General features: G+C 40.1%; 1 protein-coding gene across 7 annotated transcripts in view; it reads left to right on the top strand.

Annotated features, from left to right (window-relative positions):
* Positions 1–17821: 17821 nt before the first annotated feature.
* Positions 17822–20596, top strand: part of ANAPC1 (anaphase promoting complex subunit 1) — a 101086-nt gene continuing 98311 nt past the window's right edge. For 3 of the 7 annotated variants that reach the window (XM_058534602.1, XM_058534603.1, XM_058534597.1), the window contains exons 1-3: positions 17823–18069; positions 18653–18773; positions 20076–20312. In XM_058534602.1, coding sequence (XP_058390585.1) covers positions 20100–20312 — 213 coding nt within the window. In that variant the 5' untranslated portion in view covers positions 17823–18069; positions 18653–18773; positions 20076–20099. Of the gene's footprint in view, positions 18070–18095; positions 18373–18652; positions 18774–20075; positions 20313–20596 lie in introns of those variants that run through there. The other 4 variants (XM_058534604.1, XM_058534600.1, XM_058534599.1 and 1 more) reach the window with 4 other exon arrangements.

The following is a 20596-nucleotide window of genomic DNA, read 5'->3' as shown; positions in this document are numbered from 1 at the left end:
AAATGACCCCTCAGAATTCAGAATAAGCAATCCCATAAAAGATTGTAATGTAGATTATAAGCTAATAAATAAAAAGATATAATAATGATTTTGTTATGATTAATGACATATTAGTTAGTCTTGTCTACAAAACCACTCAGAATAATGGTAACATTGGTTAAATATTATACAAAGTGTCTTTACCCAATTCTCTTCTTTTATAACGATAAAATTTTTTTGCACAGTTTCAGTAAGAATCTGTCCTCCGTTTTATGGGGTTATAATCGGATAAATCAATTTGTAACCATGATCATGGCGAAGGTCTCACTTAAGTATAATAAGAGCTTTATTAAGAAACAACGTTGTTTATTTTCTTTTTTTGAGTTTTGAGAATTCTTTATATATTCTGGATAAAAGCCATTTGTCAGTAATGTGATTTCCAATATTTTCTCCCACTCTATGCCCTGTCTTTTGTTTTCTTTTTCTTAACAGTGTCTTTAGCAGAGCAAAAACTGTTCCTATTTATAAAATGCAATTCACTATTATTTTTCTCTTTTGGATTGTGGTTTTGGTGTCTTATCTAAGAACTTAAAAAGAAAACAGCTTTATTCAGATATATTTCATGTAGCATAAAATTCTCCCTTTTAAAGTACACAATTGATCAGGTTTTAGTATATTCAAAGACTTGTGCAACCAACACCACCATCTAATTTTAGAGCATTTTCATCACCCCCAAAAGAAACCCCATACTCATTAGCAGTAACTTTCTATTCCCCCGCCCCCACCTTCTACCCCAACCTCCACCCCTGGCAACCACTAATCTACTTTCTGTCTCTACGGATTTGCTTATTCCAGTCATTTCATATAAATGGAATTATACAATATGCGGCCTTTTGTGACTGGCTTCTTTCATTAGGCATAGTGCTTTCATGGTTCATCCATGTTGTAGCATGTATCAGTACTCCTTTCCCTTTTATGGCTGAATAATGCTCCATGGTGTGTCTATACCACATTTTGTTTATTCATTCATCAGTTGATGGACATTTGGGTTGTTTCCACTTCTTGGCTGTTAGGAATAGTGCTGCTACAAACATTCATGTAAAAGTGTGTGAACATATGTTTTCAATTCTCTTGGGTGTATACTTAGGAGTAGAATTGCTGCGTTATATGGTAACTCTAGGTTTAGTTTTTTGAGAATCTGCCAAACTGTTTTACCAAGTGGCTGCACCATTTTGCATTCCCACCAGTGATGTAGGAGGGTTCCAATATTTCCACATCCTCATTAACATTTTTTATTTTACATCTTTTGGATTATAGCCATCCTAGTGGGTGTGACGTGGTGTCTTATTGTGGTTTTGATTTTGCATTTCCCTAATGACTAATGATATCGATTATCTTTTCATGTGATTTTTGGCCATTTGTTTATCTTCTTTGGAGAAATATCTATTCAAATCGTTTTTTCATTTTTAAAAGAGGTTGTCTTTTTATATTGAGTTCTAAGAGTTCTTTCTATATTCTGGATAATAAACTCTTATTAGATGTATGACTTGCAAACATTTCCTCCCATGCTATGGATTATCTTTGCACTTTCTTGATGGTATCCTTCGAAGCACAAAATCATAAAATTTTTATAAAGTCCAATTTATCAATTTTTTCTTTGGTTGCTAGAGCTTTAGGTGCCATATCTAAGAAATTGTTGCCTAATCCAAAGTCACAAGGATTTACACCTATATTTTCTTCTAAGTGTTTTATAGTTTTACATTTAGATCTTTGATCCATTTTAAGTTAATAGTATGAGATACGGATCAAGTTTTTTTTTTTTTGCATGTGGATATCCAATTCTTCCAGCACTAATTGTCAAAAATACCATCTTTCCTCCATTGAATTGCTTTTGCAACTTGGTAAAAAAAAACCGGTTGGCTCACTCCTTAAGTGAGGGCTGCACATATCGTCCGTTTCCAAAGAGAACGGTATGAAAATGTGGGAAAAGTAACTTTAAAGTAGCGAAATCTCACAAACAATACCTTAGCCAGGGGACAACAGCTAACATCAACATTGATACGTCATGTGGTTGGTATGTACCCTTGATAAGATGTGATGGAAATGGCACTTTGTCTCTGTGGTCTTCTTTCCCAAAATCCATATCCCCAGTCTAATCATGAGAAAAACATCAGACAAATTCCAGTTGAGGGATATTCTACAAAATACCTGATCAGTGTTTCTCAAAATTGTCAAGGTTATCAAAAACAAGAAGAAGGGGCCGGCCCTGTGGCTTAGCGGTTAAGTGCGTGCGCTCCGCTGCTGGTGGCCCAGGTTCGGATCCCCGGCGTGCACCAACGCACAGCTTCTCCGGCCATGCTGGGGCTGCGTCCCACATGCAGCAACTAGAAGGATGTGCAGCTATGACATACAACTATCTACTGGGGCTTTGGGGGGAAAATAAATAAATAAATAAAATCTTTAAAAAAAAAACAAGAAGAAGAACCTAAGGAAACAATACCACTAAAAGTAATGTGTCCTGAATGGAATCCTGGAACAGAAAAAGGACATTAGGTAAAAACTAATGAAATCTGAATAAGGTGTGGATTTTAATTAATAATGATGTATTGATATTGGTTCATTAATTTTAACAAATGTACCATACTAATGTGAAATATTAATAATAGAGGAAACTGGGTGTGGAGTACATGGGAACTCTCTGAACTACCTTTGCAAGTTTTCTGTTAAACTGTTTTAAAAAACAAAGTTTATTCTAAATTATCAATTGGGTATATTTGAGTATATCTGTTTCTCAACTATCTGTTTCATGGATCTGTGTGTCTATCATTTCTATTATAACACACTTTTTTTCCCGCTTTATTGACGTATAATTGACAAATAAAATTGTAATATATTTAAAGTATACAATATGATAATTTTATATATGTATACACTGTGAAAGAATTCTCTCCATCAAGTTAAAGTTAATTAACACATCCATCATCTCAAAGATTTCTTTTTTTTTTTGGAGGTGAGAACACTTAAGTTCTACACCTTTGGCAAATTTCAATTATTCAATGCAGTATTATCAACTATAGTCACCAAGTTATACTTTAGATCCTCAGCTCTTATTTATATTATAACTGAAAGTTTGTACCCTTTTGCCAAACTCTCCCTGTTTTCCCCACCCCACCGCTGTCCCTGGCAATGGTCATTCTACTCTGTTTCTATGGGTTCAACTTTTTTTTTTGTTTTAGATTTCACACATAAGTGATACAACGCAGTTTTGTCTTCCTCAGTTTACCTTAACTTTGCGTAATACCGTCCGGGTTCATCTATGTTGTTGCAAATAGCAGGATATCCTTATTTTTTAAAAGATGAATAATATTCCATTGTATATATATTTTTCTTTATCCACTCATCTGTCAATGGTCCCTTAGGTTGTTTCCATACCTTGGCTGTTGTGAAAATGCTGCAACGACCATGGGAGTACAGATATCTGAGGTGATGATTTCATTTCCTTTGGATACATACACAGAAGTGGGATTGCTGGATCATAATGGTAGTTTTATTTTCAATTTCTTGAGGAACGTCCATACTGTCTTCCACAGTGGCTATACCAGTTTACATTCCCACCAACAGTGTACATGGGTTCCCGATTCTCTACATCCTTGCCAACATTTGTTAACTCTTATCTTTTTAATAATAGACATCCTAACAGGTGTGAGGTGATATCTCATTATGAGTTTGATTTGCATTTTCCTGGTGATTAGTGATGTTGAGAATCTTTTCATGGACCTGTTAACCATTTCTATGTCTTTTTGGGAAAAATGTCTATTCAGATCCTTTACCCAAATTTTTAAATTGGGTTATTTGTTTTTTTGCTATTGAGTTGTATGAGTTCCTTGTATGTTTTGGATATTAATCCCTTATCAGACATGTGGTTTGCAAATATTTTCTCTCATTTCATAGGTTGCCTTTTCATTTGGTTTATGGTTTCCTTTGCTGTGCAGAAGCTTTTTAGTTTGATGTAGTCTCACTTGTTTGTTTTTGCTTTTGGTGTCAAATCTAAAATATCTTTGCCAAGACCAATGTCAAGAAGCTTTACCCTCTACATTTTCTTCTAGGATTTTTATGGTTTCAGGTCTTACATTCAAGTCTTTAACCCATTTTAGGTTGAGTTTCGTGTATAGTGTAAGTTAAGGGTCCAGTTTCATTCTTTTGCATGTGGATATCCAGTTTTCCCAGCATCATTTACTGAAGAGACTATCTTTCCCCATTGTGTATTCTTGGCTCCTTTGTTGAAAATTAATTGACTGTATATGCATAGGTTTATTTCTGGGCTCTCTATTCTGTTCCATTGATCTATGTGTCTGTTTTTACGCCAATACCATTCTATTTTGATTACTGTAGCTTGGGAATACAGTTTGAAAGCAGGAAGTATGATGTTTCCAGCTTTGTTCTTCTTTCTCAAGATTGCTTTGACTATTCTGGGTCTTTTGTGGTTCCACATGAATTTTAGGATAGTTTTTTCTATTTCTGTGATAAATTTCATTGGAATTTTGGTAGGGATTGCATTGAATCTGTAGATTACTTTGGGTGATATGGACATTTTAACAATATTAATTCTTCTAATCCATGAACACAGAATATCTCTCCATTTATTTGTGACTTCTTCAATTTCTTTCATCAACGTTTTATAGTTTTTAGTGTACAAATCTTTCACCTCATTGGTTAAACTTATTCCTAAGTATTTCATTCTTTTTGATGCTATTGTAAATGGGATTGTTTTCTTAATTTCTCTTTCTGATAGTTCACTATCAACTGTACAGAAAAGCAGCTGATTTTTGTATATTGATTTTGTATCCTGTGTTTTTACTGAATTCATTTATTAGTTCTAACAGTGTTTTGTTGGCATCTCTAGGGTTTTCTACATATAATATTATGTCATCTGCAAACAGAGACAGTTTGACTTCTTCCTTTCTGATTTGGATGCCTTTTATTTCTTTTCTTGCCTAATTGCTCTGGCTAGGACTTCCAGTACTGTGTTGAATAGAAGTGGTAAGAGAAGGCACTCTTGTCTTGTTCCTCATCTTAAAGGTCACTGTTGAGTATGATGTTAGCTGTGGATTTGTCATATCTGGCTTTTATTATATTGAGGTACACTGCCTCTGTATCTGATTTGTTAAGAGTTTTTATCATGAAAAGATGTTGAATTTTGTGAAATGCTCTTTCTGCATCTATTGAGATGATCATATGATTTTTATGCTTCATTTTGTTCATGTGGTGTATCACATTTACTGATTTGCATTTATCGAAACATCCTTGCATCCTAGGAGTAAATCTCACTTGATCATGATGTATGATCCTTCTAATGTACTGTTGAATTTGGTTTGCTAATATTTTGTTGAGGATTTTTACATCTATGTTCATCAGGGATATTGGCCTGTAATTTTCTTTTCTCGTAGTGTCCTTGTCTGGCTTTGGTATCAGGGTAATGCTGGCCTTGTAAAATGAGTTGAGAGTGTTCCCTCCTCTTCAATTTTTGGGCTTGGTATTAATTCTTTAAACATTTGGTAGAACTTACCAGTGAAGCCATCTGGTCCTGGACTTTTTTCTGTGTTGGGAAGTTTTTGATTACTGATTCAATCTCCTTACTATTAGTTGGTCTGTTCAGATTTTCTATTTCTACATGATTCTGTCTTGGTAGGTTGCATGTTTCTAGGAATGTATTCATTTCTTTTAGGTTGTCCAGTTTGTTGGCATATAGTTGTTCATAGTAGTGTCTTGGGATCCTTTGCATTTCTTTGGCACCAGTTGTAATGTCTCATCTTTCATTTATAATTTTGGTGATTTGGCTCCTCTCTCTTTTTTTCTTGGTGAGTCTAGCTAAATGTTTGTTAATTTTGTTTATCTTTTCAAAGAACCACCTCTTAGTTTTGTTAATCTTTTCTGTTGTTTTCCTGTTCTCTAGTTCATTTATTTCCGCTCTAATCTTTATTACTTCCTTCCTTATGCTAACTTTGAGCTCAGGTTGTTCTTCTTTTTCTAGTTCCTTGAGGTATAAAGTTAGGTTGTTTATATTTGAGATCTGTCTGTTTTCTTGATGTATGCATTTATAGCTATAAACTTCCCTCTTAGAACTGCTTTTGCTTCATCCCATAAAGTTTGGTATGTTGTTTTTATTGTCATTTTCTCAAGATACTTTTTTACCTCCCCTTTAATTTCTTCTTTAGTCCATTGGTTGTTTAGGTGAGTGTTGATTAATTTCCACTTATTCAAGAGTTTTCCAATTTTCCTCCTGCTATTGAATTCTAATTTCATACCATTGTGGTTAGAGAAGACACTTGGTGTAATTTCAATCTTCTTGAATTTGCTAAGACTTGGTTTTTGCCCTAATATATGATCTATCCTAGAAAATGTTCCGTGTGTGCTTGAGAATAATGTGTATTCTGCTGTTGTCAGACAGAATGTTCTGTATATGTTTGTTAGGTCCATTTGGTCTATAGTATTGTTGAAATCCTTTGTTTCCAGGAGTAAAATTTTGAGACCTTGCATTTTGGAATACGTCTTTATTTTATTCTCATATTTGATTGATAGCTTTTCTAGGTTCAGACTTTTAGGTTGAATATAACCTTCCTTTAGAATTTTGTAGGCATCCATTGCTTTCTAGCTTGTAATACTGATGTTGAGGCGTTTTGTAATTGTTAACCATTGTTGTGTAAAAAACCATCCAACAACTCAGTGGCATAAAAAAAATCATTTATTATTGCTCACAAATCTATGGGTTGTTTGGATTTTTTGTTTTGTTTTGTTTTGTGTGTGTATCTTGGCTGAGTTTATCCATGCATGGATAATTCTGCTGATCATGGTTGGGCTTTCTCACCTGTCTGGTGATCAACTATTGGCTGATCTAAGATGGCCTTTGTTCTTTCCCCCATGTCTTTCATATCTCTCTAATCCACTAGCCTGTGCATGTGCACATGGAGACTCAGAGGTGCAAGAGAGGACGAAGAAATATGTAAGTACTTTTACCACCCTCTGTGTCAAGTTTACTCCTGTACCTTTGGCCAGTGTAAGTCACATGGCCAAGGCCATAGAGTAGGAAGGGACTATAAAGTTACAGGTCAAAGTTTATGGATACAGGGAGGCCATTAATTAGGGCCCTTAATGCAATCAATCTACCATAAATCTGAAGCCATTCTGACTCATAACACTTTGTATAAGATCTATTTTATCTCTTCAAAAATGTATCTTTTCTTTATCCCTATTGTTCTGAAATTTCATTGATAAGCTTTCATTTACATCTTTTCTTATTCACTGTAATGGGCACTTGATAGTTCTTTCAATAAGTAAATCATATCTTTTAGTTCTGGAAATTTTCTTGGTTTCATTGATTTTGTGCCCTCTCTTATCCCTGTTCTCTCTTTTTGAAACTCTCATTTGGATTTTGATTTCTTGGACCAGCTTTCTAATTTCCTTTATTTTCTTACCTGTTTTCCATTTTCTTATCTTTTTGTTCTGCTTTCTAGGAGATTGTCTTCATTGTATATTACAGGTCTTCTAGTAAATTTTTTCTTCCTATGGTTATATTTTTAATTTCTTAGAATTCTTTTTTGTTCTGATTATTCCTTTTTATGGTATGCTATCCAAATTCATGTTGTAGGGGCCGGCCCCGTGGCTTGGCAGTTAGGTGTGCGCACTCTGCTGCTGGCGGCCCGGGTTCGGATCCCGGGTGTGCACTGACGCGCCACTTCTCCGGCCATGCTGAGGCCACGTCCCACATACAGCAACTAGAAGAATGTGCAGCTGTGACATACAACTATCTACTGGGGCTTTGGGGAAAAAATAAATAAATAAAAATTATAGAAAGGCAATTAAAAAAAAAACAAAAACAAAAAACCAAATTCATGTTGTAATATCATTTCTTAACTTCTCTTATCTGTTTGAAGATCTTAATTTTTTTTGAAGTTGTGTTCTCTATGCATAGTCTCCCTTTATTCCAAGTTGCTTTTTCTTTATTAGTTTCCTAGGGCTACTGTAACAAATTACCACAAACTGGGTGGCTTAAAACAACAGAAATTTATTCTTTCATAGTTTCGGAGGCCAGAAGTCCAAAATCAAAGAGTTTTCAGGGTTGGCTCCTTCTGGAGGTTCTGAAGGAGAAACCATCCCATGCTTCTCTCCCGGCTTCTGGTGGTTGCCAGTAATCCTTGGTGTTTCTAGGCTTGTGGCAGCATGACTCCAATTTCTGCCTCCATCTTCACATGGCCACATTCCTTATATGTGTGTGTCTATGTCTCTGTGTCCAAATTTTAATCTTCTTATAAGTATCCTAGTCATTGGGTTAGGGCCAACTGTAATCTGGTATAAACTCACTTTAACTTGATTATATCCGCAGAAAACCTATTTCTAAATAAGGTCATATTCTGAGGTTCCAGGTGGACATGAATTTGCAGGGGTGGGATGGGGGAGACTATTCAACCTAGTCCAGAGGCTTTCCTTAGATGTCTGTTAATTCTTGATTGTCTGTTTGTTCTAGTTATCTATTGCTGCATAACAAGTGACCCCAAACTTAGTAGTATAAAGCAACAAACATGTTGTTATGCTCGTAAAATATGTGGGTCAGGAATCTTCCAGGATATAGCAGGAATGGCTCATCTCTGCTCCACAATGTCTGGAACCTCACTTGGAAAGATTTGGACAGCTAGGGGCTCAGATTCACCTGGAGGCTCCTTAACGCAGTGCGTGCCAAGGCTGGGATGACTCAAAGGCTGGGCTCAGCTAGGACTGTCTACCAGAGTGCCTCCATGTGACCTCTCCATGTGGCATGGGTTTTTTCACAGCATGGGGGTCTCAGAGTTGTTAGACTCTCACATGGTGGCTTACAAGAGTAAACAAAATGGGAGCTGCATAGCCTCTTTTGATCTAGCCTCAGAAATCAGGCAGCATTACTTCCACTGCATTCTATTGGTTAAAGGTGAGTTACTAAAGCCAGCTCAGATTGAAGGGGACATGAATTAGTGCAGCTAGTTAGGACATCATAGTGCAGCCTAATTACTGCATTAATTAGGACATAATAGTGCAGCCATTTTTAAAACCACCACTCTGATAATATTTAAGAGTAGAGGACTACAAGGCTGATTGGAAACTCTGACTGTATGGATAGATTTCTTGACAGTAAGAGTTTCTGGTTTGGGAACTCCTGATATCAATGCCTTTAGACTTTTCCCCTTGGCATAGTCAGATTCTGCAGAGAAGACTCCCACCCTCCTGACTGAAGGGTAGGGACCAGCTGCTGGATTCTGGGTGATTATAGGAGGGGACTAGAGTGGAGGTTGGTTTGGATGTGTGCATGCCAAAATCCAATAGGCCATTTTCCTTATTTTCACCATGGTATCACCCCCTTTCACTGTGCTTAGTATTCCCCAACCAGAGACTCTCTGTTCATCCTCTCCAGGCTTTTGTCCTAATGGGGGAGGCACAGTTATTTAACCGTGTTGGGTAGGAGTAGGGGAGATCTGACTCATTTTTAAATGGACTCTCAACCAACTCTCTCATCTTAGCACTCTGTTGCCTCTGTATTCGCACTCACATCTAGAAGTACCTGATGCCACCAATTCCTGAGACTTCTGTGGTTTTATGGTATAATCTGGCTTAATTCTTACCTTTCCCCCATTGTTGCTTAATATTCAGTTTTCTTAAATGACTTAAGTAATTTGTCACTCTGGTGCTTAACAGCTTCCAAAATATTGGAGCTATCCTCTCCTTTACCATGCACCCCATTCCCCTAAGTTTATTACTTAAAAAATCCTTTATTGTTGCTTAAGTGGCATTTTGGGAAGGGGCGCTCTGTTTAATCTGTCATTTTTACCTAGAAGTCCCCTATAGTTGAATACCTAGGTTGTTTCCATTTCCTCCCATGGTATAAGAAGCCTAGACTATGCATCTTTGCCTCCCTTTCTGTCTTCCGGAGAAGTATACCCATTTACAATCTCATTGATGGTGCCCGAGAGTGCTCATAACTCCCACCTTCACCCAAATCTGCTTTTGTTATTCATCCATGCTTTCATTCATTCATTCACTCCTTTAAAAAATATGTGTTGCTCATCCTCTATGTTCCAGGCTGAGGGGTAGGTGCTGTGCCACCATCATGAATAAGATGGAGCTCATAATCTAAAGAAGGAGTTAAGAAGCAAGTATACAAATGTGTAAAAAGAACAGCTACAGTTTGTGGAAAGCTTTTAAGGTGAGTAAACTGGGTCATAGAGGGGGACTTTGGGTACCAAGTCTAGACAGAGCGGTCAGGGAAGTCTTCTCTGAAAAGGTAGCATTTATTTATTTACTAATTTCTTTCTTTCTTTTTTTGCTTTTCAAAACTATTTATTATGGAAAATTTTAAACATAGGCAAAAGTGATTCCACTTTTAGTAATGAACCCTCATGTACCCATCAACAAGTATCAAAGTTTTCCCAATCTAGTTTCATCTATCTCTTCCCTCCTCCTTTTTTGGCTTGAGTACTTTAAAACGAATCCCAGACATATCATTTTACGTTAAATTAATCTGCATCTCAAACTGATACCGATTTTTCAACTTAATCACCATTATCACATGTAACAAAATTAACAATTTATAACAGATTAATAATTCTTTCATGTCATTTGATACGCAGTACATATTCAAATTCCCCTGGTTGAGTCCAAGATGTTATTTAATAGTTGGTTTGTTCAGATCAAAAGATTCAAAAAAGTCCTCATATTGCATTTTGGTATGTCTCATAAGTCTTTTATCCTAGGACAGTGAATTTCTAATACTTTCAATATTTCTGTTTATTATCTGGGATTTCTCTATAAGAAGAACTTTCTTTCACCAACTCATCGGTTATTCTGAAATACAGAGATCACAGAGGAAGGACTGGATAAATGCTGGATTCTTTCCCTTCAATTATTAAATTTCAGAGAAATAAAATTGATGCATAGCAACCTCCAATGTTAACCAATAAGGTTTTGTTTGTTTGTTTAGTATCACTAAGAATGCACACATTTTTACATAGCTGATGTGTTTTAATCTATTGTGATCATTACTCTTTATGATGTTCAAATTATCCCATTAGGCTGTGGCACACCTTAGAGCTGGCTTCTTTGTCCTTTTGACGGTGATCCATGGACACTTCTTGAATAAGCCTCCTGGCCTGCTATTCCTCTTTCCACACATCCTCCTGGTTTTATTTTCTCTACTCCTAAACTTCTTGGGGTTTTTGCAAACCAGCCATATATTTTGTCATCTCCAAGCCTTTGCTCAAGCTGATTCCTATGCCTAAAATGCCTTTTCCTATTTATGTCCCCCAACTAACTTAGGTATCTTTAAAGGGTCAGTGCTAACTTTACCACTTTTATTTAGTTTCCCCAAATCCCCCGTAGAGGGAGGCTTCGTTCTTTCTTCCAATGCTATAGTAGCACCAATAGCATTGACCACCTTGTGTTAGTAGTTGTTTGCAACTCTGGTCTCCACAGCTGTGAGTTCACTGAGGGCATAGGCCTTCACATGGTCCTTTTGTATCTCTGATGTACCTGGTACATGCAAGCTTAATAAAAGGATTCCTAAATGAATAAATCCATCCATTTATTAAATGGATTTACTGTCTACTATGTAACAGGTGTTGAAGATTCTGAGACAATTTGTACAGTTCAATGGATGATAGAGAAAACAGACACAGAAACAAACAAAATACAATGTTATAATGGTATGATAATATTTTCTGTCTGTGGGTATAGCTTCATTTCCCGCTTTTGGTTCCTTCTTCCAGAATGCTCCTTGCCCCCAACCTCCATCTTCTCATAGCTGGCTCCTCATCATTTGAGGTCTCAGCTAAAATGTCCCCTCCTCAGAAAGACTTTTCCTCACTCTATTGGATAAATTATCCAAAGTAGCCAACAGCCAGCCCCTTCCATAAACACATCTGAAGACACTAACCAATAGACTATGTCAAACACGATGGAATATATATGACTATGTGATTTCGTTACATAGATGGTAGCACTCATTTTGCTGGAGTTGCTTGCTCTCTCCCTTGATGGCTTTGAGGAAGCAAGTGGCCATGTTGGGGAACCCCATGTGGCAAGGAACTGCAGGTGGCCTCCTGGAGCTGAGGGTGACCTCCAACTCCCAGTCAGCAAAAAACAAATCCCTCAGTCCTACAACTGCAAGAAACTGAATTCTGCCAACAACCTGAGTGAGAATGGAAACATATCCTTTCTTAGAGGAATCTCAGATGAGACCACAATCTCAGACAAAATCTTGATTGCAGTCTTGTGAGACTCTAATCAGAGGAGCCACGTAAGCCATGCTCGGATTTTAGACTGTAGAAACTGTGGGATAATAAATGTGTATTGTCACTAGGTCTGTGGTAATATTGTTACACAGCAATAAATTATTAATACACAACCTTTATGAAATTAGGTTCTATGTCTTTCGATTTACTTGTATAGAAGAAACTTTGATATTGGAGAGAGACACTAGTTAATAATAAAATTTCATTAAAATGATAGTTATACTTTGCCACATTGGGAGACAGTTCTCCTTGGGGCTCTCATGTTTCTGCTTGTCTTGGAAGGGGGCACTGTCTGCCATTGTTCTTTTGTTTGTGTAGGAGACAACCTTGGAAGACAGAGATAGTGTCTGCCTCTGGAGCAAAGGGCAGGTTTGCTTACAGCCTTAGAAGACAGAGATCTTGTTTCCCTTAGAGCAGAGGGCAGACATTCTTAGTGCCCATTATCAAAGATTTGGGTTTCCTAAGCTCACGGTTCCTTTCCTGTGATGCAACCCAGCGTGTATGCAGATATGATCTGGCCTTCACATCACCTGTGGGAATTAGGGCTCAGGGAACTGGCATAAAAATGCTGATACTCTGCTGCTACTGCTGTAATAGACTATCCTTCATCTCCGACCCAGCAGTTTGCTGGCTTCTACCAGCATTCATGGCATTGTGGCAGGCAGACGGCAAAATCTCAGACCCCTCAGAGTTCTTGAAAAGCTATAGAGAATGATGTAAAGCACATATTTACCTGTGGAAATTGGGAAACATTTTTTTAAAAGACATGGAAATGTAAATACTATACAAGGTTAACTCTGAACCTATTAACTAGGCAAGTGAGAATTCAAGCCTTATAATTCTTCTCTCTCCGCATTGGTGTCAGTCCTCTACCAACCTCAACTACCCACCGTTACATGGGAAAGCCTCTACACCTGGGATTAGTTAGGCACCAACAATGGCTAAGAATACCTTTATCATGGAAGGATTTGAGAAAGTATTTCTTTGGTGGTTGTTCGTACGTTACCAGGGCTTTCATCCCCTCCACAGAATGACTGCTTGGTGCCATTTGTAGCTAATGTCCCCATTCAGTAACATACAATAACATATTCACTGTACTATGAAAAGTCCCTCACAGGCACCATTTCAACTCTTGCTTCTACTAATTTAGCAATTATAGCAATAGCAACGAGACCCAGAGGCTTAAAATAGTAAAATATTGCTGGTTAAAATCAGATTGGGAAGCAAGAACTTGATACAAAGGGTACTAGTCAATTACTCTTTGATTATATCAGACTTGCCTCTGTAAAACGGATGATTGAATCCAATCTTTTATTACTTAGTTTCCCTATACCACCTACTCTCAATTTAATCTATAATTACAACTCTCTCAAATTATTGCGTTTTTCTTAGGGGAAGTGAGTTATTGAGATTTGAAAAGGTAGCATTTAAATTGTGGAATCAAAATATTGTAAACCCTCTCTTTGAGAAGGAAAAATTTCAAATCAGAAATACAAACTTCCCCTTTAAGATGGGACAAGCTTTGATTAAATGAATAGAACCCCTAATTTTCCAGATTTTTAGACTTCCTGTTTGTTCAGCGCAATGCTACAAATTGCCCCTGGTCTCAAAACTATTTTTACAAACACCTTGTGAGATATAAAGTTGGGCCAGCCAGGCTAGCCAGAAGTTTGAAATGGAGAAGATGTGTTTTATATGCTGTGGCGTTCATTTCTCTTAAATATCCCAATACCCAAGGTCCCAGAAGTAAGAGTTTGCTCAGATGTGTATAAGACTACCTTTTATCATTTCAAATTAGGGTGACTAGTAGTCTCTGTTTGTCTAGGATGTCTGGTTTTAAAACTGAAAGTCCCATGTCCTGGGAACCCTCGATCCTGGGAAAACTGGGATGGTTGGTCACCCTACTTCAAGTATAAATCCTAACCCCATGCCTGAATTGACTTCAAGTTTGTGAACCAGGTATTGGAAGTTGAATAAATTCAGAAAACATGGTTATGTGACAGTTCATTAATTGTACCTGTTGTTCACCACTTACCATGTAAATGAACTGGTAATGAACCTCATTTTTTTTTTTTCCTTTGTCCTTTTTTTCCTTTGTCCCCTGACTTTTGGGTGCTGTTTTTCCAACCCTATAAAAATCAAGTGTGGTTTCAGGGGTTTGCGAAGCAGCTTGTCTTCCCTGTCTCTCCTCTGCAGTAGTAGTTAAAAAACACCAAACTTTGCTTTAACAAAAATCTGTTGGGTAGTTTCTGAGACTATGAGATTGTTGAGAACTGGAGGGTGAGATGGGGTCAGCCGCCGGGTCCTTTGCAGGCCTGGTGGAGAGGCAGCTGTAGGGCCCTCTGCAGACCCAGAGGGGAAGGGCTGAGGGCAGGCAGCTGCGAGGGCTCAGAGGAGAGGAGTCTGGCAGCCATTTCACCCTCCTGGCTAAAATGGGTAGTTTAGGGCCTTATATACTATCAGACAGATATTGGAGACCGTAGTGGGCTGCTTCTGAGATGGCCCCCAGTGATCCCTGCGTCTTTGTGTAATCCCCTCCCTGAGCGTGACTTGCTCCTGACCCTCAAAGGTGATCGGCTGTTACTCTTGTGATCAGATTGTCTACGATCGCGACTGACTTCTTGCTGGCAGACTCTATTGCCCTCTTGGCTTGCATACTTTGATGATGTTGGGGAACCCTGTGCGGCAAGGAACTGTGGGTGGCCTCTGGTTGCTGAGGGCAGCCTCTGGCTGACAGCCAGCAACATACCAAAGCCCTTAGTCCTTTAACCACAAGAAACTGAATTCCAAGCGAGCCTGGAAGCAGAATTTTCTCTGGTAAGCCTTGGATGAAACCACAGTCCCAGGCAACACCTTGACTGCAGCCTTGTGAGACTCTTAAGCACAAGACCTATCTGGGCCTGGACTCCTGACCCACAGAAATTGTGACAATAATAAATAGGTTATTTTAAATCACCAAGTTTGTGGTAATATTATTATGCAGCGATAGCTACTAATGCAGAGACGTATATTTTATTACAGATTAAAAGTGAGAAATAGGGATTGTATTCAATTTTTTTTTCTTTCATGAGGAAGATCCTCCCTGAGCTAACATCTGCCAACCCTCCTCTTTTTTTTGCTGAGGAAGACTGGCCCTGGGCTAACATCCGTGCCCATCTTCCTCCCCTTTACATGGGACGCGGCCACAGCATGGCTTAACAAGCGGTGCGTCGGTGCACGCCCGGGATCCGAACCAGTGAACCCTGGGCCGCTGCAGCGCAGCGCGCGCACTTAACCGCCTGCACCACTGGGCCTGCCCCTGTATTCAATTTTTTGCATACCAATCATATAGAGAGAATTTTGCTAACTACTGGGGTGAGTACATCAGCAAAAGAGGTCTAGTGTATAATATTGGATATATGTGTATCTGTATCCAAGATGCAATCTCAGGCGCCCACAAGGGAATTCACGCTTGCTTGGAGGGCAGCGGAAATGCAATGAGTTGGCAGCCTGCAGGAGTCTATACCAGGGCTTACGTGTTCTGAGCCAAGTGGATGCCTCAAATGCCAACAGAAGAGAATGGGAGGACGATAGAGACAACGGGAAATAACTCTTCTCTGAAACTCCTGGATTTGTGGTTTGGACCCCATGAGCAGAGAGGTCAGTGGCAGAAGCAGGATTTGCTTTCTTAAGAGACTGTCAAAGCATGAGTCCAAGTGTCGTTAATGACACTGGAGTGCTGCAGGGAACACAGCACTGCTCTGGCACCTGAGGGCCCAAGGTCTTCGGGAGTAGGAGGGGAACTATCAGGACGGACCTTGCTGTCCTCACAGAGGATATCAAGGCTGAGGCCACAGAAAGGCATCTTGAGAGAATTTAGGGAAAGTAAGGGAACAGGCAGGAGGAAGAGCTGGGTGACCCTTTCAGTGATTCTGCTTCACGGATTGCACAGTTGACGGCGTAAGACATGCTTTGTGGATTGCGTTGTCCTAGAAAACAGAGCCCGAGGGAAGTTTGATGAGCGCTGATGCTTTAGCCCAAGATAGAGAGAATGAAGGAAAGGGGAAATGAAGCATGGAAGGATGAGAAGTGCCACACTGGCGCTGCTTCACAACAGGCTGCCAACAATGCAGCAGTCCGCTTGGCAGGTGTGTCCACTCAGCCATACAGGACGTCTCCTGACAGGCTGTGCGGAGAAACTTTGCCTTAGAATAGTCCACCAGAGAGAGAAGAAAAGGGAATTTACTTGTCTGGTTCCTTCCTGCCTTGTTCTTATTGATCAGTTTGCCTTCATTAAAATTTGCTCCTTGTATCCTCAGGCCAGGGAAGTCTGGGGATATTTTGGTTTCAGGTAAATGACTACAGTGAACAGGTCTTCTCAGAGTTCTAAGAGAGGCTCTGTCTTAGTTCTCTTGGGCTTCTATAACAAAAATACCATCAACTGTGTGGCTTATAAACAAGAAATATTTATTTCTCATAGTTCTGGAGGCTGGGAAGTCCAAGATTATGGTGCTGGCAGATTCGGTGTCTGGTGAGAGCCCACTTTCTAATTCACGGACAGCTGTCTTTTTGCTGTGTCCTCACTTGGTAGAAGGGGCCAGGGAGCTCTGTAGGTCTCCTTATAAGGGCACTAATCCCATTCATGAGGGCTCCACCCTCATGATCTAAGCACCTTCTGAAGGTCCCACCTCCTAACACCATCACATAGGGCATAGTTTCAACTATGAATTTTTGGGGGGACACACACATTCAATCCTCAGTAGGCTCCTGTTGGAGTGAAGCCTTCTAAGGAGGTATCTGAGCTAAACCCTGAACGTGGACATTCCAAATCAAGGGATGAGAATGAACTGAGATACCAAGGCCACACACTGCAAGGTGTTTTCGGGAAGCCCAGTGGACAATTTTAGTGCCGACATACGGTTTCTGCCAACTTTACATTTCTGGATAAAGAATTTGAACTTTTCTTAGGCAACAGGGCGCCTGTCAATAATTTCAACCTAGAGACACCACGCAATGGGAGATTAGAGCTCAAGAGAGTTTGCTCCTTTCCCAAGTGCGCTAATTGTACAGCTGACTCCACAGACGCGGAAGGAAGGATAAAGCTGGGATTCTTAACCTGGGTCTGCGACGCTCAGAAATTGCACACAACGTGTTCGCGAGGCCTCCATACGCTTCATCAACTTTTCAAGGGGCCTGGACCCCAAAGGGTTAAAATGCACTGGCATAAAGAGATAATCAGCAGTCCCCTCGTCGGGTCGGGAGACAGGAGCGAAAACAGCCAGGATATCCCCTAATTCAGAGTTGGGAAGCAGTTCGAGCTCGTAGCGACATGACCTGGAGCCACTCTGCTACGGGGGTCCAATCACAGGACAGACTGGAACAGAGACTTCCCCGCTTCGGGGCTCGGCGCCACGCTAACAAAGATGGAAGTACCCAGCAACTTCCGCTCCGCGCATTCTTCCCGCAACTGCGCAGGCGTCAGGACCGCGGGACTGGCGCGAGCCTCCCGCGATGTCCCGCCCCGCCCCGGCGCGAGGCAGGACGGGAAAGCCAAGATGGACGCGTCCATTTGAACGTCTCGCCTGAGTGGGTCGCCTGCACGCTTGCCTCTCGTCAGCAGTCGCGCCCGCAGCCGCTGCCCCTTCTTCCTCCGGAATAGGGGAGGAGGAGGGGATGAGAAGCTGCGGCGGCCGAGGAGTCACCGTGAGCGACCCTGCCGCTGCCCTCGGGCCCCCTTGGCCCTCGCGCCTCCGGGGAGCAGCCGGGGCTCGCCGCGCCTGACGCGTCCCGAGTGACACAGGTGCGGGCCCGGGCCCGCAGCGCCCGGTGGTTCCTCGCGCGTCCCCTGACCCTCGGGCCCGCTGACCCGGAGCCGAGGGGGCCCGGGCCTGCGGGCTGGGCTTTCGGGGGTGCCCCTCTCCGCTGCACGCCTCGCCGACTTCCTTCCTGAGCTAAGCGCGGAGTCCCACGTGGGCCCGAGCTCCTGCATCGGCCCCTTGTCCTTCTGACAGGATTTTCTGAAACCCAGGCCCTTAGCCTGTTGGTTTCGCTTAACCCTAGGAGGCCGACGAAGCTCTGCCTTTTTGCGAAGACTCAACTCAAGGTGCCTTTTGTGTGCATTTGGGTCTCCTCTTGAAGTAGCTTTGCGGTTACCTTTGGCAGGGTTGTTTTTGTTCCTAGTAAGCCGTGCTGGTATCTCGACTTACAGCGTGTCACCTTAAGATAGTACTTTCGTATGTACCTGTGTATGTTGCCCTAGTAAGTAAAAGCATAAAAGTTTGGGATACTGTAAAATTTTTTAATGTTAACCTTTATCAGGGCAAAGAGAAACTGTACTGTGAAAATAATTGTATGATTAACAATTTTGTAATTTTCTCTCAAAGTTTTAATGGAATAACATTTCAAAATTACACAACTGAAGTTGGATAAAGTGGCAAGTTCTTAAGTGTTGGTTAACCTGTTGACTAGAATATAGGAAGACGAGCTGAATTTTGCTGTTTTCTTGTAAGTTTTATAAGGCACTATTTTAGTTATGTCCCAAGTTCAAGTGTTCTCAGTTCTGAGCTTTAGCAGGAGGAAAATAAAAGTCATGATTGTGACATACAGTCATGTCAGGAATAACATTTAATTCATAGCAGAATAACTTTGTGACTCTAGAGGAGCTGTGTAGAAACTACAGAGGCTTTGAGATGTTGCAGCAAAGAAAACTGATGCCAGAAAGAGCTCAGATGAGATATCTAAATCAAACTTAATTAAACTCTAATTGTGAGCCCTGTTTCAGATGCTTTCTAAAGGTTGTCTATAGTGCTGACATCACGTTTGTTTTGATTTCTGTGTCTGAGGATTGCAGTTTAAATGTGATCACGCAAAACCCATTTTTAATGTAGGTGTTGTGTTGGAGACAGGACTGGCATCCACCTTACAAACAAGATTATACAGTGTCAGAATTTTAGTTCTAGCTGTTAGTTACTATATGTAGAAATGTATTGGAGGTAAAGGGACTTGTTTCCACTCACAGCCCATCCACATCTTTGTATAATGAACTGTACTGTAATAGATTATGTTAATTAAAAACTAGGACGCTTAAATTTGCTACAAGCATGACTGTTCCATGGCCAGAGTTATTCATGCCTTGGTTCCCTGGGTTTGGACAAAGAATTCGAATTGATTGTAGTCATGTATTTAGGTGAATGGGGGTGTGAAAACTACTGATGACATTTGATAGTTTATTACCTGTTTTGTGGATTGGTCAACTGAAAGCAATAGTTCAACTTGTGAGGAATTAGAAATAATATGTGGGTTTTTTTTTTTATTTGTTTCATTCCAATATACCAGTGATCCTCTAGGTGTGCTTTTCAAATGAGGTTCCAGCATCTGTATAGAAATGACCTTAAATGTTGAGAAGCACGGCAGTCATGGGACTATAAAGTACAACTATAAAAAAGTACAACTATATAAAGGACAGCTTGTCTAAATACTTTCTGTGTGAAGTGTGGAAAAATTAGCGTATAGTGGTAGGAAACATAGGATAGGTGTTGTGGGGCATAAGTGCTTGTCTCAGCCCAGTGGTTTCTGACAGCGGTAACTGTCTGTTGGTCAGTCTGCAACTACAGTGTGGTGATAACTGTAATTACCTGAAAGAGTCAGATCTGGAATGCCCTTTGATGTTGATTACTTATACACCTGCAATATAATAGGATTATTTGACACTCAGCTAAGAATTAATGACTCTTCGTAAACTTTTGTGATATTTTTATCCTGGTTTTGACTCTAGAAGCTGACCAGAATGTGTTTGAATTCATACAGAAATAATGTTGATATTTGGAACCCATGTCGAACTTCTATGAAGAAAGGGCAACAATGATTGCAGCCGGGGATTTGCAGGAATTTGTTCCTTTCGGTCGAGACCACTGCAAGCACCACCCTAATGCTTTGAACCTTCAGCTTCGCCAGCTGCAGCCAGCCTCTGAGTTGTGGTCTTCTGATGGTGCTGCTGGTTTGGTGGGATCCCTTCAGGAGGTTACAATCCACGAGAAACAGAAGGTTTCATTCAGTTTCCCATTATATTTTGAAATGTAGAGTGGTGTAATCTGCTTGTAATTTAAGGCTACCCAGATGCAACTGAGAAATGAGTGTGATGCTGTTTCTAGGGTAGAGGTTCAGATTTGGTCATTTTAAACAAGGCTAAAATAATGACTTGATTGTATTATAGTGTCATAGCTGTTTATTTAGACATATAACTCATGGTTTTACAATGAGAGTCAAGTTCAGTACTGTGATTATGGTCCATTTTAAGCCTCTTTCTCTTCTCTTGGTACGTGGGGACC

This window comes from Diceros bicornis, chromosome 40, assembly GCF_020826845.1.
Source record: "Diceros bicornis minor isolate mBicDic1 chromosome 40, mDicBic1.mat.cur, whole genome shotgun sequence".
NCBI lineage: Eukaryota > Metazoa > Chordata > Mammalia > Perissodactyla > Rhinocerotidae > Diceros > Diceros bicornis.
The sequence above is the reverse complement of the archived record's forward strand: the minus strand, read 5'-3'. Positions and strand labels throughout refer to the sequence as shown.